We start from the raw sequence: 25452 nt of genomic DNA, 5'->3' as shown, positions 1-25452 counted from the left end.
ATAAAGACCCAATGAGATTCCAACCACAATGCCTGGGACACAGTCAGGGTTCAATGACATTCCAATTCTGTATGTCAACATACAATAGCCAAGACAACAACAGAAAATATATATATTTCAAAGGTAACAAGTTTTGTTTTACTACAACTATTTACATCCAAGGGCAGAGTAGGGACAGGAATAGCTGCACAAGTTATTTTAACACTGATTAAGCCAACATTATTTGGTACTTCTGATATTTCCACTAGCTTCAATTTAACTATTTACTTTCCAAATGGAAAATTAAAAGATGGCAAGCCATTTACAAAAAGACATGTAATTTTGTTAATCAAGTTGACATTCTCAACACCTTCCTCCTCAGTTCAGCTGTCTTCTCATCTATCTTAGCATAACAGTCCTCTGCTGCCTTTTCAATGCCTTCATGGTATTTTTCCAAAGCAGTTTTCAAGTTCAGAAATATTTCCTAAGTAGAAAACAAAACAGAAGAATCAATCATCCCATACAACAACCTAAGCTAAAAATGAGTTACAAGAATTCCAATATTTCCTTCACATTTATTAATAATATTTTAAAGCCCAAACTCTTATGCACAAACACATGTACATTTATATACCTGCTCTCATCAAAAATTCTTTCTATGAGCTGTACAAACACATTAAAAAAGTCAGCTACTTAAAAAGAAAATGGAGAGAAATGTGACAACCGTTAGGGTTCCAAGACATTAAAAACACACATATTTTTAATTATCAAGAAAAACTTTACTTTAGTGCTTTCCATGTTAATCATGAAAAATAACTAGATGACTGTAGGAAACTACAACCTCTTCATTTGTCCCTGATCCTCAGTTCAAAGATATGGGACCAGCTTTAACAAAAAATATATTAATACCTTTTAGAGTATTTTGACACTGAAAAGAGCTGGACAACTTTGCCACTGAAAAGAGCTGTCTTTTCCAATGGGGGAAGAAAAGCAGTAAATGAGTACAATAGTCTCAATTTTAATTGTCTCTTCCATTGGTATTTTTCTTAAACCTATAGTTTTAATAACAACTTATCTCAGTTTAAATTCCTGCATAGATACTATCTGATTTTGAATAAATTATATAGGCTATAATTGAATATAGTATGAATTCATAGTGCTCCAAAAAAGGAAACTTTTCCCAGCAATTCTGCCACTATGCAAGTTGAGAACTATTAGTCCAGATTAAGCAAATGTAAATATACACTTAAGACTAAATACTCTCAAAAAATCCAACCATAATTACTAAATCCTAATATAAAAATAGGAGATCTAAGAGCTATCAAATTACCACAACTATGATAGAATATGAACCATTTGGAAAATAAATCACACATTTCTGAAAGCTTTATTTCTTACATCTTGTAAGAAAAAACAAGGTGAATTAGTTGCTAGCTTGTGTGAATATCATTTTTAAAAAGCACATTCAGCAGCTTATAGATCAATTTAACTCCCTAGTTCTCTAGGAGTATATGTTTACTCATACTAAAAAGAAAGCTGAATAAATTGGTAGAAAGATATTACTTATGAGAAGCTATCAAAACTAAGAGTGGCTAAATAAAGACATACAATCTGTAAACATCTGAACCAACCATTTAGCATGCCCAAAGGAACACTTGCCTCCCGAGAAAAAACACATTCAAGTAGTCATCAAATTCTGCCAGTAAAGCCACAATAAATGGGGAAAAAAAAAATTAAAGCCCAATTCCAGCGGCATGAACACAGAAACAAACAACTGAAGTCCTAAGCCAACCCCCACATGATATAAATTGGTGACAGAGCATATCTCTGACAAATGCAATATATTTTAGAGTTTCTAATTAAATTCTATATCTAAATAGAACTTTATAATATTAGCTCACAATAATTCACATATAATAAGTCTTACTGTGATGGCCTTATTGTAGTTAAATATTTTTAAATTCAAGAGCTAGTTCTATGCTGGACACATGTGGCTATTTAAATGTAATAGAATTTAAATTTAATTTAAATACATTAACTTCAAAATTTAGTTCTTCAGTTGCACTAGCTATATGTCATGGGCCTGTCAGCAACTTGTGTCCACTGGCTGCCAAACAGTACAGAAGAACATTCCCATTACTATAGAAAGTTCTATTGGACACTGTTGGTCTAGATAATTATCTTCCTTTTTAAATGACAGATATTTAAGACTGTACAATATGCATAGAGTTTTACAGCCAGCATAGCTGTTTTTTAAACAAGTACATATTAATTAATCAACCAAATATATTGTTGGGTACTTTCTACAAGTAGCACTATAAATGGTATAAGAGTATAATGGAAAATACAATGATGCTTTCTACCCTCTTAAGAAACATAAAATCACATCAGAGTAGATACTCAACAATTGAAATATAACTAGTGCAAATAAGAAACTAAGTTTTCAATTTTATTTCACTGTAACTAATTTACATTTAAATGCAAATATCCACATATTGCTAAAAGCTACCGAGTCAGACAGAACAGATCCAGATCATTTAAAATAGACTAAAAGTGCTATAGTATTTGGAAGAGGAGAGAAATCAAAGATACTTGAAAAGCGTAAGAGAAAGTTACATGGAAGATATAACTTTATTGAACCTTAAGTAGTAGAAATAATTAGCTTAGATATAAAATTTTGAAAGTCCTACAGGTGGAAATCCTGCCTTCCTTGCTTATAACTTACTCTCTGAGTCAAGTGTAATGCCCAACACCTAGTAGATACACAGGCCATTTGTTGAAATATTGACTGAATGGATGAATAAACTGCAAAAAAACAGGGAGTTCCCATTTTAAACAAGAAAGTATAGTATTTAGGGTAATATTTTAGCAGAATAAATTTGGCAGTACTTAGTATTCAAGGCAGATTTGATGCAGAAGAGTCTAAAGTCAAAAAGGAAATTGAGCAAGTGTTACTGCAATCCATGAGTATTACAAAATGATGTGATAAATATACAGCAGAAAGAGCTAGTTATGAATAGTACTACCAATTTTAAAACATCACAAATTAACTTGGTGATTATCTGGATGTCAGAATTATCTAAAGCAAGTCCAAAATTTAAATTCTTTGTGATAGAAAATGATGACGTCATCACAAAACAGGAAGAAATTTATGAAGAAATGAGTGAAACAGAGAAAGAAGAAGGGAAAGGAGAGAGAAAGTGAGGAAAGGACAGATGTGGGAAGATGTTACATGTAACTTCATAAATGCCATTTTTGTTTTGAGAGGCCAGAATAGGAAACAGATTCTTGAAAGCTATACAAATAAGGTAATAATTGAAACTAGAAGAGAGAAATTGTCTATAGGAAAGAATATTTAATGAAAAAAGAAATATGATTGCAAAATCCAACAGAATAGCACAAAAAACAATTTGGCAACCTTCACATATCTTTTTTTCCTTTTCATGGAGGATGATTATGAAGTACTAAAGAGAGTTCTTTGACAAAAAGTATCTGATTTCACCAATTTAAAGACTTCCCAAGCTGTTGTGGAACAAATGGATATCACAATTTAGACTGGGTCAAGGTAGGCAGAACAATTTAACAAGTTGAACAACTGTACCCAAATTTTTGACCAGTAGTACTATGCCACTCTGAAGAAAAAATTATGATGCAACAAAGGGCCCTGTTCTACTCAACATTTTTTTTTTTTGAGTTGGAGTCTCACTCTGTCGCCCAGATTGGAGTGCAGTGGCCGCTCCCAGCCACCGCAGCCTCGACCTGCTGGGCTCCGGCGGTCCTTCCGCCTCAGCCTTCCAAGTAGCCGGAATTACAGGCATGTGCTACCACGCCTGGCTGATTTTTTTATTTATTGTAGAGATGAGGTCTCGCTGCCCAGGCGGGTCTCGAACCCGCGGGCTCAGGCAATCCACTCACCTCAGCCTCCCAAAGGCGCAGGATTACAGGCTGAGCCACCAAGCCCGGCTTCAACATTTTTATCTTAGAGAAAAAGGCATGCTGATCAAATGTACAGGTGACACCAAACAATGATAAATAGTTAATGAAAAAAACAGAATGATAGACTTAAACTAAAATTCATATTTTCGCAATCTAGGTTGAAACAATAAAATAAAACCTAGGAGAAATAATAGTTGAAAGTAACAGTTGCACTAGTATGGTGGGAAAATAACTGCACTAGTATGGTGGCAGAACTGTATGTGGAAAAGACGGGTCATTTAATCACAAGCGAATAGGATCAAGGGCAAGATGCTGCTGCTAAAATTCAACCCAATTTTACACTTCACTAAGCACTGTGCTTTGGGGCTGGTCACACCATTATTTTGCAAGATTATGTTTAGTACTGAGTTCTACATTTTAAGTGGAATTACGACAAGTAGGAAACAGAGAGAGGACAATCAACAGGATAGTAATGAAACTAAAAATTAAGCTATATAAAGAATGTCTGGAAAACTGGGGCTGTTAACTGGAATAAGAGAAGGCTGAAAGAAACCATCACTATTATCCTCAAATGTCTGAAGGGTTATTAAGTTATTAAGTAAAAGATGGTACAGATTTGCTCCTGAGAGTGGGTTTACTAGAGTACAGAAATAAATATTTTAAAATCAAAATAAGAAACAGCATTTTAACTGTTCCTAGTAGAACAGCTTGAGTGATTATGAGCTCTACACCAGTAAGACTATTAAAGCAGAGCCTATCAGCGGTTCTCAAAAGTCATACGAAAAAACAGTTTCATTGGCCCCATTGCTAGAAATTCTAAATGAATGTATTTGGGTGGGACTTTGTTTGCTCATTTAAAAATGCCTCATTGCATTCTAATACACAGCTAGTAAGAAACTACTGACAAATATTTATGGAAAGGATAGCACATATAAGGCACCGTTCTAGGTATGGTTTGTCATGACATGCTAAGGTTAACAATACACAAATGCTACTATCAAGAAATGCCAAGACACACATTCACAAAAATAACAGTAATATAAGGTAGGAGTGGGCATCTTTTATGACTGACAAAGGTATCTCATGTTTGAGTTAATAACTAGTAACAGTAGTTAGTAATCAATAACTGGTTCACTAACTGTACCTAGACCATGGGATAACACATAAAAATTTCTCGATTTGATTTGTCTAAGAAGCAGCATTAAATATCTCCTAAAGTTTTTGTAATTTCCATTCTAGAGATAAACAGAGGGCCAAAGACTGAGTCCTCATGGATATTCAGTTAAGAGGTAGGAAAAATACAAGTAATTGGATATAGAAAGAAGAACAGAAAAAAGCAGGACAGCGTACAGGACAGACCGTGGAATGGGAATCACAAGTATTCTATTGCCTTTTACTCTTTTTTCTTCCTTTCCTTTCTCCATTCCTTTGAAACCTTGAGATAATGCTCATGAGTGCAAGTAATCCTTCAGGGAGATAAATATTCCTGAGAACGGGTAAGGGGATTGTCCACTGTGGCTCTTCTAGCATTAGGAATTTTTGCAAATTGGGTGTGGATAGTGAAAAGTATGACAGCAAGTGTTTAAATATTTATCAGATATCAGGGGCTTCAGAAACCCCCATCTAGGTGTCAACATAGGCAAAATGAAGAAGAGACCATGGGATTTTGCATAACAAACGAGTATTTTTACTTATTTCTGTTGTATCAATTTGGGCAATTGTTCTCATAGAACAATCTTGAAGATATAAAGTAAACTTCAAAAGTGAAGAAGGGGTTGGGTGAGGTGGCTCGTGCCTGTAAGCCTCAGCACTTTGAGAGCCCAAGGCAGGAAGACTGACTGAGCCCAGGAGTTCCACATCAGCCTGGGCAACATAGTGAGACTATGACCCTATTAAAATAAATAAATAAATAAGTAAGAAGTAAGTCAAGCAGAGAATGGAGATATTATAAATGTATCAGGAGTAGACTACTTGTTAGAGACACTGGCGGTTAAGAAAAGGAGAGGAACAGGTAAGACTGTTAATGAAACTATGAAATAAATATACTAAAAACAAGCAAAGATAAATAGTAAACAATTTCAGGTATCATTAAATGTCCATAACTAACACAAGGATCAAGCTAAGCTGTTTTGTTTCAGTTAACTACTCAAGGACACTCAACATTGATGCTAAAAAACACTTTTGAGATCCTTGTATCAGAAAAAAAAGGATACATTTTTTAGACAAAGTACTTAAAATCCCAGTTCATTTACCTAAAAATTTCAGAACTTATGGAGCAATTACTCTTACTGAAAAGAACAATATTCTATTACATGTTGTCAGGCAAAAAGGCAAGTAAGAACAAAGGTATGAAGGACACACACACACACACACACACACACACACACACACTACATGTTGTCAGGAAAAAAGGCAAGTAAGAACAAAGGTATGAAGGATACACACACACACACACACACACACACATATGCATATGTGCAAATTACAAGGGTAACAGAAAAGGTGCTATAAATGGAAATAAAAATAAAGGACCCAAGGGGTCAATTTCTTCTCCAGGGAACTGACAAAATCTTTATAGTAAGGGTGACAGAATTTACATTTTAAACCCATGAGATCATCTGAAATTAATTTCTTATGAGCACATATTCACCTGGGACTTGAGTTTCTCCCTTTCAGCAGCATCTTTTAGTTGTTGAATTCCAAATTTAATTTTTTGGATTTCTTGATTAATTGTGGTTACTTGCTCATAGACAGCACCTCTTTTTTCTTGAACTTTATTGCAATCCCTAAAGGAAAACAGAGACAGCTAATATATACTCCTCTTAAGCATCTAAATAGGTAAATAATCCTAAATTCCAAAGTGACCATGTGCCAGTATTTGCTTGATAAACCTAAAACTCTTCTCAAGATATAAAAGAAAATAGATAAAACCCCAGTGTGGTGCTATAATCATGTCATGATATAGAGTGAGCGCTTTCATCTAAAAGCTATTCTTTAAAATGGAGACTTTTTTTCATTAGGATAGTGGCAAGTAAAAAGATAAGTACATTAAATTTTTAAAATAGCAAGATCTCATCTCTACAATAAATCAAAAAATTAGCCAGGCGTGGTAGCATGTGCCTGTATTTCTGGCTACTTGGAAGGCTGAGGTGGAAGGATCGCTGGAGCCCAGCAGATCAACGATGGGGTGGCTGTGACTGCGCCACTGCACTCCTGCCTGGGCGACGGAGTGAGACTACAACTCAAAAAAAAATTTTTTTTAAAATAAAATGGAGATTTTAAGTTACATTTCCCCAGTTGTGCACACTTAGGTATTGCTGGTGGGAATGTGAAGCAGTATTAATTTTTCCGCAAGGCAGTTTGGCAACAAATCCTCAGCTTCTGCCCTGCTTCTTCATCAGCATGAGAAAGTGTGAAGGAAAATACTGAGGTAATCCCTCATGTGCCTTATAGGAAATGAAAGAATGACATCATAGACATATTTAGGACAGGTATTCTAAAAACACATTCTTAGAACTGATGGGAAGAAGGCTTTTCCAATAAAATGCTGCAATAGACTATATAAAAAACATATGTAGCAAACTCTTATTTCTTACCTGAATTAAAAAATAAGACTTCTCAAAACCCAAATGCTACAACTCTACAGACCAGTTGGACTATAAGATGGGCCAGTTAATTCACTCGAATGCAACTCCAGACTACAGTCTCTAAAGTGTACTGAGATATGCAGTAGCATTCTGAAGAATGTCACAAGAATTGGAATTTTATATCTAGGGAAAATAAAAAAAGTAGCTAAAACATCTCTAACTCTAGACCTGTAGTATAAGTTTTATAATTAATTCATCTCTTTTAGTCAATTAAAGGTGGAATAAAGATAAAACTGTTTAAACCTCTTCTGAAAATATAGTAATTTTGGAATCCAGGGGGAAGATGTATTAGCTTTCCATAATTACTTTCTAAAACACTAAAATAGAAAATAATTTCATACTCAATTACTGTGCGTTTGTATTGCTTAATGTCTTCATGTTTCTTATTTATTTTGAATTGTGTTGTGGCAAGTTTCTCCTTCTTCACAATCATCAGTCTTTTGAATGAATTTTCTTCAGTCTTCAATTTCTTCAATTCTGACTCATCACTTTCAATTTGGTCCTCCAAATTCAGGTTCTGTAATTTATGAAAATTATTTAAAGTCAATATAAACAATTAGGATTTATAAACAAAATGAAAGAGTATTTTCTAAGATGAGCTATAATTAAATACAATTTTTAAATGTGATGAAGTTGTTTAAACCCAGGTGCAATAGCTCATGCTTGTAATCCCAACACTTTGGGAGGCAGAGGAGAGGACTAATTGAACTCTGGAGTTCGAGAACAGCCTGGGCAGCTTGGCAAGACTCATCTCTACTACAAATCAAAATATTAGCCAGGTATGGTGGCAAGCATCTGTGGTTCCAGTTACTTATAAGGCTGAGGTGGAAGAATCGCCTAAGCCCAGCAAGCAAAGGCTGCAGTGGCTCTGAGTGCGCCATTGCACTCCAGCCTGGGCGACAGAGTGAAACTCTGACTCAGAAAAAAAGCAAAATAAAAAAGCCCCTGAAAGCCCAGCAGAAAAATGCAGACTGAACAAAGGAGACAACAGGAAGGTACTAGGGATAACTCAGAAAGGACATGACAACTACAGAGGTGTTATTATGTTATTCTATCAGCAAAATTAGAACAGAGGAACATATTTAGAAGATTAGCTAGTAGACAAGAGTTGAGGGGGACAGGGTCTAAACTAAAGTAGTAGAAATAAAGAGAGAAGGGTAGACCTTAGAAATAATTCAAAGCAGTAGATCATTATCTTTCTTGGGTAACTCTTGATAGCAGATGAGGGAACTAGGTAGCTAGGAAAGAATACATCGAGCAATCTCATCTTCTAACCCATACTTCCTTCAAAAAAAACCCCTGCTTATCAAATATAATGTTAGTGATCCTGGGGATAGTCAGGATGAAGGTGATAAAGCTAAAAAACAATAAAGGATTTCAGGCGTCTAGCCTGAGAAACTTAAATGCCATTAGCTCTCACTCTTCAAGGTAGAGACTATGCCATAACTTTAAATCTCTCTATAGATCCTACATACAGAATTGGGCACTAAGTTGGGATGTTCTGCCTTCCGATTATAAGATCCCTTGCAACTGTCAGAACAAGTTTAAATTCCACTGCGCTGCAACAGTCCCTGCTCATCCATAGTTTTACTTTCTGCGGTTTCAGTTACCCACAGTCAACGGTTGTCCAAAAATATCAAACGGAAAATTTCAGAAATAAGCAATTTATCAGTTTTAAATTGCATGCTTGTTCTGAGTAGCGTGGTGAAATCCCACAGCATCCCACTGCGTCCTGCCCAGGACGAGACTCATCCCTTTGTCCAGAGAAGCCAGGCTTCTACCTATGCTGCTTGTTCTTCAGTCTTCAACATCTAACCACTGACGCCGTAATGGCTTATGACCCCGGATCACAAAACACAGATCCTGCTTCTCACTTATAATTAGAAGGCGAACAGTAGACCAACAATATGTCATGGTGCCTAGGCCCTTCATTTCACGTCCTCTCATCAACGTAGGGATTTTATCCTCTCACATCATCACAAGAAGGGTGACTATAGGAAAATGAGCCATTTTAAGATAAAGTGAGAGACCACTTAGATAAAGCGAGTGACAGCATATTGTTATAGTTGTTCTATTTTGTTAGTAACTGTTGTTCAGCTCTTACTGTGACTAATTTATAAATTAAACTTTATCATCTCAGCTGAAGATTAAAACATGTGTCTTGCTACTGGTATGTTTAAAAAGAATGTCTTTTTCCTAGCATTCATTGCCACATCTATTATACTGTAGAATACGCTGCTTTCCTTTAGGAAAAATAATAACAAAAAGTGAAAGCAGCCGGGCTCGGTGGCTTAACCTGTAATCCCGTGCCTTTGGGAGGCTGAGGTGAGTGGACTGCCTGAGCCCGCGGGTTCGAGACCCGCCCAGGCAACTTGGTGAGAACTCATCTCTACGATAAAAAAAAAAAAAATCAGCCGGGAGTGGTAGCGTGTGCCTGGAAGGCTGAGGCGGAAGGATCACCGGAGCCCAGCAGGTCGAGGCTGCGGTGGCCAGGAGTGGCCATTGTACTCCAGTCTGGGCAACAGAGTGAGACTCCAACTCAAAACAAACAAATAAACAAACAAAAAAGTGAAAGCAAAATCCAAAAAGTTATAGTCAGCTATTACATAATAAAGACAAGGAAATTCAACACAATACAAACCTCCTTTAAGATACTGCTTACGGTTTCCCTATTATCTGAGAGGTCCTGTATTTTCTTTTGATATAACTGCACTTCCAGTTGACACGAAGGGAGGCAATCAACCAAGTCTCCATAGATTTCATACTTCTCCACCACTTCTTGCTTTGAAAGAAAAAAAAGTGTGATATTCTCCTTTCTGAAACTGCAGTAATGTCAATTTGCTCTTAAATAATTTTTACACTTAATACTGAAAGCTTAAGAGCAGAAAACAATTAAGTTTCTAGGTCAATAACAAAGCACTATTATTGACATGTGTCTAAGCAAATAGAATTATGCTTCTTAGTTTGCCATATACCCTCAAACAAGAAAACAACCAAATTTTATAAAGTACCTTCCAATAGTGCATTCTGCTAATACGCCAACTATTTCTGATTACTCCTGGGCAATCTTATTACCCATTTAAAATTCTCCTATTCGTTTGTATATTAACTGTTATTATAGCTACTTCTTTTAAAAAGAGTAACTCCTCTTCTAAAATTACAAAATGAACATATTTACCACAACCACTGTAACAACACAAACTCTTTCCCTTCTTCTCACTAGACTGTCTCTTGTCCTACCTTATTAACCAGTTGGAATTTATCTTTTGTGAAATACCTCATCATATTATTGTTCATTTTTCTGTTGCCTTTTTCTTATTAATTCATAAATACTCTTTGCATATCATGGATATAATCTCTGACATATGCACTATAAATATGTTCTAATAAGTCTACTTTTCTCCATAGATTTTTTTAAATCTTAATTTTAAAAATCTCAGTCTAAGATTATATATAAACCATCCTTTTCCCTTAAGTACACACATCTACTTCTGGATTCTCATTTCTGTTCTGGTGACCTTTGTCAATTCTTTTGTGATAATCTCAATTTTCAGTAATAATTTGGAGAACAAATTCAGATAAGCCAGAAATGTTAATAGTTTGAAAACATTTTATGGAGTCAGGATCTTTATAGGAAAAAAAACAAAAACAACCTTGCTTCATAAAGGATGCTAAATTGCCTAACCACTTCTGATTTTGTACTGCCCACTTCAATTCATTTCTTACAATAGGGGTCCCCAGTTCGTGGATAGCAGACCAGTACTGGTCCATGGTCTATGAAGAATTGGGTCACACAGCAGGAAGTGAGGGTGGGCGAGGTGAGCTCTGTTTCCTGTCAGATCAGCAGGGGCATCAGATTCTCATAGGAACACGAACCCTATTGTGAACTACACATGTGGGGAATCTAAATTGTACACTCCTTATGAGACTCTAATGCTTGATGATTCTCCCTCCCCAACGCCCCCCCACCTCCATCCATGAAAAAATTGTCTTCCAAGAAACCGGGCCCTGATGTCCAAAAGGTTGGGGACTGCTGTCTTACAGTAACCCATAACATTGAGCATAGCTGGTTCCTTACTACCTGACAGAATTCACATATGCTATTCCCTCTGCCATCAACCCTCTCCCATGTACAATTTACTGTTCATTCTTCAGATGTTAGCATAAATTTCTACTTCCTTCCCTCTTGCACCTGATTCCCACAGTACTAAACTGGGATCCCCCATTATACTATTTCAAAGCGTTCTACACATTTTTCCCTCTTTTGATGCTACTTTTTAAAACATTTTAATATTTTGAGCAGTTTGACGTTTACAGCAAAAATGATGAGACATTAGAGATTTCTCATATGCCCCCTGCCCCTACACATACATAGCCTATGCTTTTTCATATATATTATAGTTTGTAATTATACAATTGTTTGTAAAATTTAATACCTTTGTAATAAAGAAACTGAATCTCATGAGGACAGAGCATTTGTTTGACACCCAAAAATTTGTTGCATAATTGAGCAAATGTCCTGAAATTATATTTCTTTTGCCCATGTGCACTTTAGAGAAGAGGTACACATTAGAGATAAACGAAAATATTAAAGAGGAAGAGAAGTACAGATAATCCAGAAATCAGGAAATTAAAATATAATTGAACAAGAGTTTGCTTTTTGTAAAAAAAGATACAAAAGCATTAAAGTAAAAAAGAAAACTCACTCTGGCCTTTTTAAGCTTCTGGACTTTATCTTTCATTTTTTCTTTATAATTCTTCAGCTTTTCTGGAGAATCCACAATTTTTGTTTTCAAACTCTCTTGTAGTTCTTTCAAAGAAACCACTGACAATTTTAGTTCATTCTGTGGAGAAATAAGTTTTATATATTAGATATAATAATAAGATTGGTGATTTGTCATTCCAATAATAGAACAGAACAAAACATTAGGTTCATGTTCACTATAATGGTGGTAAATGAAATTCTGACCATATCACTTGCCTGCTTAATTGTTCACATTTATGTACAGGCCAAAGATCAAGCTCCTTATCAGGACATTGAAGGCCTTTCACTCTGTGGCTACTACTCTCCTTCCCAGTCTCACCTCTCTCACCAGTTCCTACTAAATCCTACAATCTGGCAAAACTAGTGTTATGTTAGACAAGTCTAAGTGATCTTTGGTCAGTACGGTCCTCCTAAAACAGCATCATCACATTCTTGTCTACCTGCTGAACTTCTACTGATCCTTGAAAATCCTACTCCCATTTTCTTTACATTCTTCTGTAAATAGTACAATTATTATATGTGCAACTCTATACTATAATGATATATTTAATGTGTTTCATAATTGACTGAGCAAGTTAGAGTTGTGAAAAGTTATCTTGGTTCCCCTAGTACCCAAACAAAAGTACTGAGAAGATACTCAATACATGCTTCTTGAATCAAAACAAACTTCCTTCTTCTGAATTTCCAAAATGAATGTAAGTACTCAAAAAATTCATGTGAAGGTTATCTGGAAATTCTCTTAAAACTTTGTTGCAAGTCTGAAATTATGTAAGCAAAAAAAAAAAAACAAAAAACCAAAAAACAATTCACATAAATTTCTCTCTCAAATATTTGTTGATAAATTGTTTTTATGTTGTTTCAGGACACTCTATGAATCTGTGTACTAACATGAAAGATTTCCCATAAACATTAAAAGAAGCATTCACAAATCAACATATAACACAAATCCATTTCTATAAAAACAGAACAACAAAATAGTGACCCATGACTATATACATCTATGTATTTGCACGCAATGCTACAGAAGGAAGGGAAGGGTATTACCTCAAGGGAAAGTGGGCCAAGAGAAGGCTTTTCCTATCTGACACAACCTGCCTCTACACACACACACACACACACACACACACACACACACACACACACACACACATCACTTGAGTAGTATTTTATAGCAGAAATGTATTATTGTACAGTTTGGGTAATTTGAAAGTTTTTAAACATGCCCTCCCCCCCAAGGCTCTTACACTTTTAGTTAGTTATACCTAACTCACAGGCCAGAACTGAATGTCTGAAATACTGCATTTTTTTTGTTTCTCTATATTTTGTTATTTTATTCATAGAGTTTTACAGACCACCATGCTACTCTCTTTTAATGCTCTATAAAATTAGGGATAGTTAGGGATACTTTTCCTTACAATAGTGTTAACTTTCATCACTTTTCTCCCCTTTATAAAAAGTCTAAAATTGATAAGTACAAACTGATTTTGTTTAACCTAGATTTAAGTGGGACAGAAAGAAATGAATAACAAAATTGAGCCATAGTAAGTACTACTCAGAACAAAGCATCTGCCAATAAAAAAAATGATAGAACACAGGGACATATGATACCACAGTAGATTTCAGATGAATCACAAGTATAAGTGTTAGAATCATAGGGAAATAATAAAAGTACAGTGAGAAAATACAGTATTAAAAAGGAATCCGATAAATGGGGCAGGCCTTTCTATGTACAAAATTAAAGTCATAATCCACGAAGACCATATCTATAAATTGTACTATATAAAAACAAAAACCTTCTAATAGGAAAAAAACATGAATTTGAAAGACATAAGTAGAGAGCTAATATCCCTACTTCACAAAATTACATTAAAAATAAAATAAGCAAGGTACACAAACAAGTAATTTTCAAAATAAGAAATAACAAGAAATCACTGAGCAAGATGATCCAAATCACTAGAATTTTTTAAAAATATCAAACAAAAATGAGATTTTCGTTTCTCTCAATACTGACAAAGATTTAAATATTGAAAGACATCCATTTTTGGCAAATTTATAGGGAAAGGGACAGTCTTATATTCTATTGGTAGGAATATAAATTGGCATCTTTCTAGAAGTCAGTTTGGCTATGTGGATTAATTTAAAATGTATGTTTCCAATGATTCAGAAATCCTAAATTAACAAATTTATGTAAGGTAGGCCAGGCGTCGTGGCTCATGCCTATAATCTTAGCACTTTGGAAGGTCAATTTGGGAAAACTACTTGAGCCCAGGAGTTGGACACCAGCCTGAGCAACAGAGTGAGACTCCTCTATAATATTTTTTTAAGAAAATAGCTGGGTGTAGTGGCATGTGCCTATAATTCCAGTTACTTGGGACGTTGAAGGGGAAGGAATGCTTGAGCCCAGGCATTCAAGAAAGCCTCTGCACTCTAGGGTGACAGAACAAAACCCTATTTCCATTAAAAAAAATTTATATAAAGATAAAAAGCAGTCTGATGCAGAAATGTATATATGTACATTTGTATGCATATAGTTAACACATATGTGTATTTTTGTTTAATAGCAAAAAAATTAGAAGCAATATAAAAGCTCATCAACAGGGATCTAAAAGGATCAACATTAGGGTACATACATATAATGCACAACCAGATGCAAGCATTACTACTAACATAATGAGGGTCTATTTGAAACTCATGATAATTACTTGCACTATATTGTTAAGTGGGGAATAAAGCAGGTAAGACATGTTGAATGGAATATCATTTATGCAAAATACACACACAAATTACAGTTGCATAGCAAATGTAACCTATGATATATATCAGATTATGTGGTGAGCTTTCAGGTGATTTTTACTTTCTCTGTACATTTCTGTGCTTTAGTATTTTTTAAAACAACAATCATCTACTATACTTAAGTTGAAAAAGGTTAAGCCTGTTTCACTTTAAGGGAAAAAAGGGACAAACATTGGACTATAATAACAACACAACTAAAATACTCCACACAATATATTCAAGCTGTAAATGCTATTTAAAAGAAAAGACCCAGGCTCGGTGGCTCAGCCTGTAATCCCACACCTTTGGGAGGCTGAGGTGAGTGGATTGCCTGAGCCGACGGGTTCGAGACCCACCTGGGCAGGCGAGACCTCATCTCTACAATAAATCAAAAAATTAGCCAGGTGTGGTAGTGCGCATCTGTAGTTCCAGCTACGTGGAAGGCTGAGGCGGAAGGATCGCCGGAGCCCAGCAAGTCGAGGCTGCGGTGGCCGGGAGCGCCCACTGCACTCCAGTCTGGGGGACAGAGTGAGACTCCAACTCAAAAAAAAAGATACTTACCATGCCGGGCTCGGTGGCTCAGCCTGTAATCCCACGCCTTTGGGAGGCTGAGGTGAGTGGATTGCCTGAGCCTGCGGGTTCGAGACCCGCCTGGGCAGCGAGACCTCATTTCTACCATAAATCAAAAAACATCAGCCAGGCGTGGTAGCGCGCGCCTGTAATTCCGGCTACTCGGAAGGTTGAGGCGGAAGGATCGCCGGTGCCCAGCAGATCGAGGCTGCGGTGGCCGGGAGCGGCCACTGCACTCCAGTCTGGGCGACAGAGTGAGACTCCAACTCAAAAAAAAAAAAGAGAGATACTTACCAAACGCTTGGTTTTCTCTGAAATATTTGACTTCTTTTGGGAATTCCCCTCTTGCAGGACTATCTAAGAGAAAAAGCAAACAAATGTTTTCTAATGATTCAAAATAGATTTAAATTTAGTCACTTGCTGCTTTCTCATAGAATAAAGGTATAAGAAAGAAAAAAAGTTAAATGAGTTAGACCAGATATTCTTTAAACTCTCTCTTTTCACAATGCCTCTAGGCCAAAATGAATATGTAAGTGCTCCTTTACTAAGTAGTTAAATCCAAATAACTGTATAAGTATTTATGTCCTAACAACATTATAGCCCTTTGAAAAAAAAAATACATGTAAGTTGAAAGAAAAAATATTTTCATTTTATTTTTAAATAACCACAACTACTTCCTAATTAGATGTGTGTACCTATTGGATACCATATAAATTCACATATCTTGGACTGTGTATTTCAGACTAATAATTGGCATTCTCATTATTTGCTTTTTATCACTGCAAATGCCAAAACTCCAGCTTTACAAGTATATGAAAGAAAAGTAGTATGACCTAACACTGAAACTAAACTGCCTTGAATTCAAGAAGTGTATGGCAGATGCTGAGTACTGCAGTGTTTCCATTAAAAACTTAAAATACTTTGAGACACCCTTGAAGGTTTGCTGCAGTGTCCAGGGTGCCACAATGCATGGTTAGAAAACAGCAGAATTACGCAGAAGAAACCCTAAACAATTCTATTCAATAAGACAGTATATAACTTTGGCAACAAAACCAAACCTTCATGGTTCTAGATGATTGAGAGAAGTACATATCCATTATAAAGGGCACAAATAGGCATAGCATATATTCTTTTTCTTTAGTAATTAAAAGGAATATGCTTTTACCTCCACAACATGCTCTACCGCCTCTACCAAAAAATTTAATTTTAAGATTTTAAGCTGTCTGACAACAGATACCATTTGTTTGTGTGTTTGTTTTTAGATAGATAAAAATACATTTTATTAAAACAACAATTGTTTATATTGAGTGACTGAGTGTCAGATACCGTTTTTTGATGAAAGTCCTGATTGAGTGATTGCTGTAGCTCCTGAATACTATCTGAGAGTTGCCTGAACTCTTCTTGTTCTTCAACTGGGACAGAACTAAACACAGAAAAATAGATTAAGATAACATTTATCAAGTTCTTATCTTTGAAAGGCTTAAATGAAATCCCTGTCCTCAAATAACTTATATGAAGAAACCACCTGTTTTCATGTTTCTAAATTGCACCCCTTCAGATGGCAGCCATTTAAGATGACCTGGCCTCTATTACAGAGAAAATAAAAAATCAGACGAGCTTTCAATTTTCTACCATCAAATCTATGGCTCCACTCACATACATACCTGCCCTTTCTAACTTCACTCCTAATAAAATGAACATAGTGTTCCTGCTCCTGCTCAATGCTTATTTCTCCACCTCTGTTCTGCTACCAGTCTTCCTTAAGGCACTTACCCATGCTCAAGTCTCTTACACATTAATGTCCTTAACTCTAGTGTGTATGCATCTAATATATTAGCTATTTTTATTCTGCTGTGCACTCCCTGTTTATAGCCTTTGCCCATTTTTTTAAGTTATCTTTTTCCTTATCAGTTTGTAGGAATGCTTTGTATATTAGAACTATTACATGGGTTTCGTTACTGAGTAAGGCTTTGTGGCACGTGCTGCAGATATTCTCTCTCAGCTTGTTACTTTTCTTTTGAATTAGTTTGTGGTGTCTTTTACTGAAATTTACATGCTAAATTTTAACATCTGCCTCCTATCCTCAGTCTTTTCAACTGACTGCTGCCTCTAAGGGCAATCTTCACCATGAGCATATTAGAAAATCTCTCACCTGAATATCCTCAAAGACATCAACAAATTAGAAGGAATAAAAATGGAATCCTTCCACCCAAGATCAATATATAAATATATAAATATGAAAGGCGAAGAAATCATAACCCTTAAGTGAATCTTTCCCTCATATGACCTATGAGTCAAAAACAAAATAACCACAAACTGTTGCAGCAGTTAAAATTTTAATAGAATAACTAATCTCAAAGAAGAAGGTGAGTCTAGACAGTTAATGCCGATCTATGTAAGACAAATACTCGAGATATAATTTAGGAAAGTAAGCTAATGACTTTAAACAAGTCAGACCAACACACTAAAGGCAACAGAAAAGCCAAAGAATGTATTATATAATTAAGAGTTAAAACAAAAATTATTTTCCTTTTTTTTTTTTTTTTGAGAAAAGTCAAACTTTACTACTCTGCTACTTGTTATTGAAGACAAGAGACTTAAGGTGGGCTGCAGTGTTGTAAAATACTACCTAAGATTCCCTTTGCATTTTGAAATTGCTTTTATTTTACTTGCCAATCTCCCACTTACTCAAGTCTCTCCAGTTTCATCAGTGCCTCCTGGTGTGTGGCATTTAACTGCTGCATTCTGTCTGCAGAGGATCTCTATTAAAGCATTTGTAATAATCTCATGTTAGTTTTTTTCAACACCAGTGATTTCCTTCCCCTACCCCCTCCAAAATCTAGCAAACAGCTAGACATAGTAGTTCATGCATGTAATCCCAGCACTTTCGGAAGCTGAGGCAAGAAGATTGCTTGAGCCCAGAAGTTCAAAACCAGCCTGGGCAACATAGCAAGACCTTGTTTCTACAACAAATTAAAAAAAAAAAAAATTAGCTGGGTGTGGTGGCATGCAGCTGCAGGCCCAGCTACTGGGGAGGTTGAGGTAGAAGGATCACCTGAGCCCAGTAGTTTGGGGCTGCAGTGAGCTGTGATCATGCCATTGCATTCCAGCTTGAGTGAGAGACCCTGATGCAAGAAAAAAAAATCTAGCAGACAGTAAAATGTTTATACTCTACAATTTTCACCAACAGATAAAAGAAATGTAAGATAGAGTTAGGCATTCATAACAAATGAATTGAGAATTTCTTTACTTAACACAAATGTTGAATTCCTATCATAGGCATTAAGCTAGTTACTGGTAATTTCCAAAAAGACTAATTTGCAGTTCCTGAACTTAAGTAGTTCAGTACACTTGAGGACTCAAATACATGAATAAAAACCCACAAAATAATTTGTTTTTCAATATAATGGGAACGAAGAAAAGTAAGATCCAACCCAACCTGGTTAATGGCTGGGGAGGAGGGTCATAGAGGGCTTCACAGAGGTGATAAATGTCTGAGCTATGTCTGAAAAATAGAGTAATCAGCCAAGCAGAATTGTGACTGTGTGTGTATGTTGGCACATGCATGTGTAAACTTTGGAGAGTATGTGATGTTTAGGAGGTATAAGCTTAGCATGATTTGTGCAAAGAAACATTTATCTATATATAGCTCAGAGTAGCTGGAACCTAAGGTCTAATTGTCTGGTGTTACTCTGGTGATTTTCTAAGAATGTGGTACCCAAAACTGAGGACAAATGGGAACAAATCACACACAGATGACCTATAATCTTCCCAAATTGTTGAAGGAAGGAAAATGAATTTCTGTTTGTTAAAGTGATTGCCTTGGATTGAATCTTATAATTTAGCCCTGGGCATGCATGATAAACACCATATAAACAGTTCAATAACACTCCCTAATATAGAAAAACAAACCTTATCTATTAGATTAAAAAAATAAAAAACCCAGACTTTCCCTAATATTATCAAATATCAAAGAAAATCTCATTCTGAGATATGCTTTCCAGTAACTAAAATCTGCAACTTTATATAATTATAAAAATAAATTCAATTCTAAAGGCCATACAACAGTTTGGTATCTGTGACAAACATTTCAAAACAGATCAACAGTTCATAAATAATGTTACTGGTCTGGTATTTGACCCCAAAATGTATGTGAATCTTACATATTGCCAAAGAAATTCCATATATGTCTCACGGCATGCTTCTCTGAAGTGAATAAAGTTGATGATGCCACTTAAAAACCGACTTGTCCGTTTTGCTTCTAAAACAGAAAGCAAGATTCTAAATAAATCTTTGAATCAACACAAAATAAAAATGAAAATTTATCCTCTCTCACCATATGCTCTGCTCATAATATGTAGAATAAAACTGTATATGCTGTCACAAAGTGCAGAAAATCTGCTTATGCTTAGAGGTAGGAATTGTCTTTGTATTAATAACTTTAGGGAAAAAAAGGACAAACCACTTTTGGTCATGAAGGAATAACAGGAACCAGATTCGATGTCCTATATTAAATAACTAAAAAAAGAAAAAAAATTCATGAAGCAACAATTCTTATAAGCTAGACAACAAGCAATACAGTACAGCAATCTCCAAAAGAAACAAGTGAGTTGAAACCTATTAATGCACCAGCTTACAACTTGGAAAGTTTTTAGGCTATACCCCAGAGAACACAAACTTATGGGTTTTGCTGAGTCAAGAAAATAGAGTTTAGAGTTTGGAGAGGTTAAAGCAACTAGAACTTATAAAACTGAACAAGAGGAAGAAGCTACAAAGAAAGAAAGTTCTGGAAGACTGTAGAAGAATTCCCTCAAGTTCTCAGTTGAGTACTAATTGGTACATGAATAATAAGAAATCATTAAGGCCAGGAAAACAACTCAGAAATACAAGAAATATTCGAAGTCTTAAAAAAAAATAAATAAATATAGCCAGTAACCAACAATGCAAAATTTACAATATCTGGCATCCAATACAAATGAGCAGATATGCAAAGAAAGATCACAACATGATCCATAACAAGAAAAAAAATCAATGAAAATATACCCCAAATAATAGATTGAGTAGGCAAGAATGTAAAAGCAGACTTTATAAATATATAAAGAAGGTAGAGAAAAGAATCAGCATTGTGAAGAGAAAAGGGAAAGTAAATCTCTTCTCAAATTATAACTTGTTCTCAAATATGATTGCCAATATAGAAATTCCCCAGGAAGTCAGGTGCAGTAGCTCATACCTATAATCCCAGCACTTTGGGAGGCCAAGGTGGGAAGACTGCTTAAGTGCAAGAGTTTAAGACCAGCCTGGGCAATACAATGAGACCTCATCACTACAATAAATCAAAAAGTTAACTGGGCATGGTGGCACATGCCTATAGTCCTAGCTACTCAGGAGGCTGAGGCAGGAAGATTGCTTAAGCCCATGTGATCAAGGCTGTGGTGAGCGGTGATTATGCCACTGTACTCCAGTCTGGGTGACAGAGTAAGACCTCACCTACAGAAAAAAGAAAAGATAGGAAAGAAAAAATCCTAAGGAATCCATCTAAAAAACAAAAAAATCTACTAGAAATAATAAGTGATGCTCTCAAGGTCAATACATAAAAAGCAACTGCATTTTTCTACACTAACAATGACCAACTAGGGCTAGGCATGGTGGTACATGACGATAATTCCAGCACTTTGGGAGGCCAAGGCTGGTGGATCACTTGAGCCCAGGAGTTCAAGACCAGTCTGGGCAACATAGGGAGGCCCTGTATCTATGACAATAAATAAATAAACCAATCAGAAAATTTAAATTAAAAAAATATGAAGTATCACTAAAAGTTTGAAGTATTTAGGAATAAATTTAAGAAAATTTATCACAAGACCCACACTGAAATTTATAAAATATCATGAGAAATTAAAGACAACCTAAATAAAGGCAATGGTATAACATGCTGCCATATAATATGGATCAGAAGACCTAATATTATCAAATTGTCAAGTATCCCCCAAATGATCTAATCCCAATCAAAATGGTTTTTTAGGAGGAATAGGGGTAGAAAGAAACAAGCTGAAAATACTATGATATATACGGAAATGCAAAGGACCAGAATAGCCAAAACAATCTTGAAAAAGTTGTACAGAATTGGAGGACTAATGTTGCCCAATTTTAACTTATCATAAAGCTAAAGTAATCAAGGTAGTTGTACTGGGCATAAAGATATATTGATCAATGGAATAGAAGAACAAGCCACAAAACAGACTCATAGAAATATATGGTCAGTTGATTTTTTTAGAGCAGTTTTAAGTTCACAGTAAATCTGAACAGTAGATCCTGAATACCCCACGTCTCCATACATGTACATACCCCTCCATCAACATCCACCACCTGAGTGATATGTCTGTTACAATGGATGAACCTGCAATGGCACATCACTATCATCCCAGATCCCTAGGATACACTGGAGTTCATTCTTGGTGCTATGTATTCTATGAGTTTGGACAGATGAATAATAACATGCATCTACCATTAGAGTAACATATAATTTCACTCCCCTAAAATATCTCAAAGCCCTGTCATTATCTGGATATATCACTGTTTGTTTATTCTTTCATCTCGATTGCTTTCAAGTTTTAGTAATTGTGAATAAAGCTACTCTAAACACCTGTGTGCAAGTTTTGTGTGACCATAAGCTTTTAATTCATTTGGGTAAGTACCAAGGAGCACAACTGCTGGATTGTATACCAAGAGTATGTTTATTTTTGTAAGAAGCCATCAGACTGTCTTGCAAAGTGGATGTACAATTTTGCATTCCTACCCAGAATGAGAGTTCCTGTTGCTCCACATCTTCATCAGAATTTGGTATTATCACTGTTTTGGATTGTTTGCTATTCTAATAGTTGTGCAGTGGTTGGTCAACTGATTTTTAACAAAAAGTGTCACGGTAATTCAATGGGGAAAAGATAATTTTCTGGACAACTGGTGATAGAATAATTTGATATCCATATGTAAAAAGAAAAAAATGAACCCCGACTTTTATCTCATACTATATATAAAAGTTAAAATATTAAACAATAAAATAAGTTAAAATCACAATTTTTTGAAGCAAAATACAGGAATAAATCTTAGCAAACTTGAATTAGGCCAAGATTTCCTAATAGAATATAAAAAGTGGTTTAATGAATCATAAAAGAAAAAAATTGATTAGAATCTTCAAAGCTGAAATTTATTTGCTCTTCAAGGGACTGTCATGAAATGGAAAAAGCAAGTAACAGACTAGGAGAAAATATTTGCATAACACATATCTGATAAACAACTTGTTTCCAAAATATCAAAAGGCTTACAACTTAGTAAGACAAACAATTTAACTTAAAAAAAAAAAAAAAAAACAGGCAAATGATTCGAATAGAAACTTCATCAAAGAAGATATATGAATAGCAAATAAGCATATGAAAATATGTTCATTGTTATTAGTCATCAAGAAAACACAAACTAAAACCATGACACGCCACTACCTTTCCTCTGGTTAAAATTTAAAACTTACTAAATCGAGGGTATATATGGAACAACTGAAGCTAGCATACATTGCTAGTGGTGATGCAGTCACTTTGCAAAACAGTCTGGCAGTTTCTTAAAAAGTTAAGCATGTACTTACCACATGAACTAGCATTTTACTCCTAGGTATTTACCCAGAAAAATGAAAACTTGTCCACACAAAGACTTCTATGGCAATGTTCACAGCAGCTTTGTTCATAATGGTCAAATATTAGAAGCAATTCAAATATGTATTAACTGGTCAACAGATAAACAAATTGGGGTATATACTTGTAAAATACACCAAGATAAAAACAACAACAACAACAAAGAATCAGTGTAATAACATGAATGAACCTCAAAAGCATTGTCCTTAAAGAAGCCAGACACAAAAGACTATAGACTGCATGATTTCATTTATATCAAATTCTAGAAAAGTCAAAACTATAGTGACGAAAACAGAGCAAGGATTGCCAGGGAATGGGGGTGACTAAGAAACTGACTGCAAAGGGACATGAAGAAATTTTGCAGGGTCATGGAAATGTCCTATACAATTGTGACAGTGGCTATACAACCTTATACATGTTAAAACTCATCCAATTTACATTTAAAATTTGAAAATTTTACTGTGTATAAATTATATGGCAATAAACAATACAAAACAAAAAAGCAAGAGATCCACAAGAGGATTAAAATACAAAGTTTTAAATAACACACCAAATCTTTTTAAACTTAAAATGCATCCTTAAAAATGGGATAAACTTCTAAATTTAATGTCTTTGAAGGTTTTTTTTCTTTTTTGCATTTATTGACAGAAAGGTGAAATGGTAGACTGAAGTCAGAAATTAAAAATTGTTTTAAATTCTCACTTACTTGGATATAGAATATCAGCAGTCTCAAAATCATTTACCCGGCAGACTGGCAAAAATGAGTCCCTTGAAGATTAAGTACAGAAAGAATATTGAAAAGTACATTGTAAATTATACACTAAGTCATAGGATATAAACATCTCTTTATTTTCAAAAAAAGATTTCTGAATATGTTTCTCAAGGTCAGGGGACAAAGCCAGAGTGCACTACAATGCACAGCACTGAAATCTATTTTTTCTGTATATTACTCCTATATTCATGTAATCAAAGGTATAGTTATAGATTTTAATAAACAGTACACACTCTTGGAGACATTAAGACTCTTTCAGAACTCAAAACCTTTAGAGTCTATCATACTCAGTCATCCATTACAGAACCAAAGAACTGAGTACCACATGTTCCCACTCATAAGCAGATCCTGAACACCTAGCATAATACTACAAGAAAGGGATTGGCGGTAAAGGGATACTGCTGGGGGAGGGGAGATACATAACATCAACAAAAGTGCCTGATCCTAATCCGGGCAAGGTGAGATCCAATGGGAGGTCCAAACTTTGCCCGTACATAAACCACTTGTGTATCCAATCCTGGCTTGTACCCCACATCTTTAAAAGAAAGAACTCAAAACCCTTCATAAAGATGGCAAAAATTTTAGATTTATAATATCTAAAATTGAACTGAAAACATGATGAGAAAGTGCCACAGTGGAAGCAGTTAGTTCTGTTTGGTGTTAGTCTACAATTCTGAAATTCTGAATGCACATGGGATGGAATGAGGAAGAAGATGGTAGAAATTCCTTCTCAAAGAAAATCATGTCAATAAGAAAGCTTAATATGATGTAAATATGAATGTAGACTAAGACAGTAAAGGCCACTCTACTTACAGATGAGTACATAAATTGCTGAATGGTAAGAAGCCTTCCATTAAATGTGGATACATAACTTCAGATTTCACTGGCATCTAAATGTAATAAATCACAAAATCTAAGTTACACATTGATTAGAAAAAAATGAGAAAAACCTTCAAGTGTAAGAAACCTTTATCATAAATTAAGATAAAAATATACTAACGTCATTAAATTAAAAAACTTAAATACAGATCCTAGTACACAGCTAGTATTGCCATTAATATTAGTAATGCTAGGTTCACAATGAGGGTTTAATAAAGGTTTTTTAAATTAAAAAAAATGAAGAAGGTTAGCATTTACAAAATATCAGGTATTATGCTAGGTATTTTACATATATATTCTTTTAATTTTTACAACAGTCCGATCACAAAGTGTTATCCCTATTTTATAGACAAAGTAACTAAGCCTAACAAGGTTTTGTAGCAAATAAGTGGCAAAGTCTTTGATTTAAAAAAAAAATTCAAATATAAAGTCACATTGGTGAGATTCCAAAGACAT

The 25452-nt window shown here is 35.1% G+C and overlaps 1 protein-coding gene across 1 annotated transcript in view; it reads right to left on the bottom strand.

Moving 5' to 3' along the window:
• Positions 1-200: 200 nt before the first annotated feature.
• NUF2 (NUF2, NDC80 kinetochore complex component) overlaps positions 201-25452 on the bottom strand; it is a 29063-nt gene continuing 3811 nt past the window's right edge. The window contains exons 3-13 of the mRNA XM_008058071.2: positions 24931-25007; positions 24052-24113; positions 19833-19930; positions 18358-18431; positions 16996-17092; positions 15964-16026; positions 12269-12406; positions 10204-10344; positions 7904-8079; positions 6566-6701; positions 201-463 (exon numbers count right to left, since the gene is read on the bottom strand). Of these exons, the coding sequence (XP_008056262.1) occupies positions 329-463; positions 6566-6701; positions 7904-8079; positions 10204-10344; positions 12269-12406; positions 15964-16026; positions 16996-17092; positions 18358-18431; positions 19833-19930; positions 24052-24113; positions 24931-25007 (1197 nt within the window). The 3' untranslated portion in view covers positions 201-328. The remainder of the gene's footprint in view (positions 464-6565; positions 6702-7903; positions 8080-10203; positions 10345-12268; positions 12407-15963; positions 16027-16995; positions 17093-18357; positions 18432-19832; positions 19931-24051; positions 24114-24930; positions 25008-25452) is intronic.

Source organism: Carlito syrichta, unplaced genomic scaffold, assembly GCF_000164805.1.
Source record: "Carlito syrichta isolate Samal-C Ts95f unplaced genomic scaffold, Tarsius_syrichta-2.0.1 Scaffold303203, whole genome shotgun sequence".
Taxonomy (NCBI): domain Eukaryota; kingdom Metazoa; phylum Chordata; class Mammalia; order Primates; family Tarsiidae; genus Carlito; species Carlito syrichta.
The sequence above is the reverse complement of the archived record's forward strand: the minus strand, read 5'-3'. Positions and strand labels throughout refer to the sequence as shown.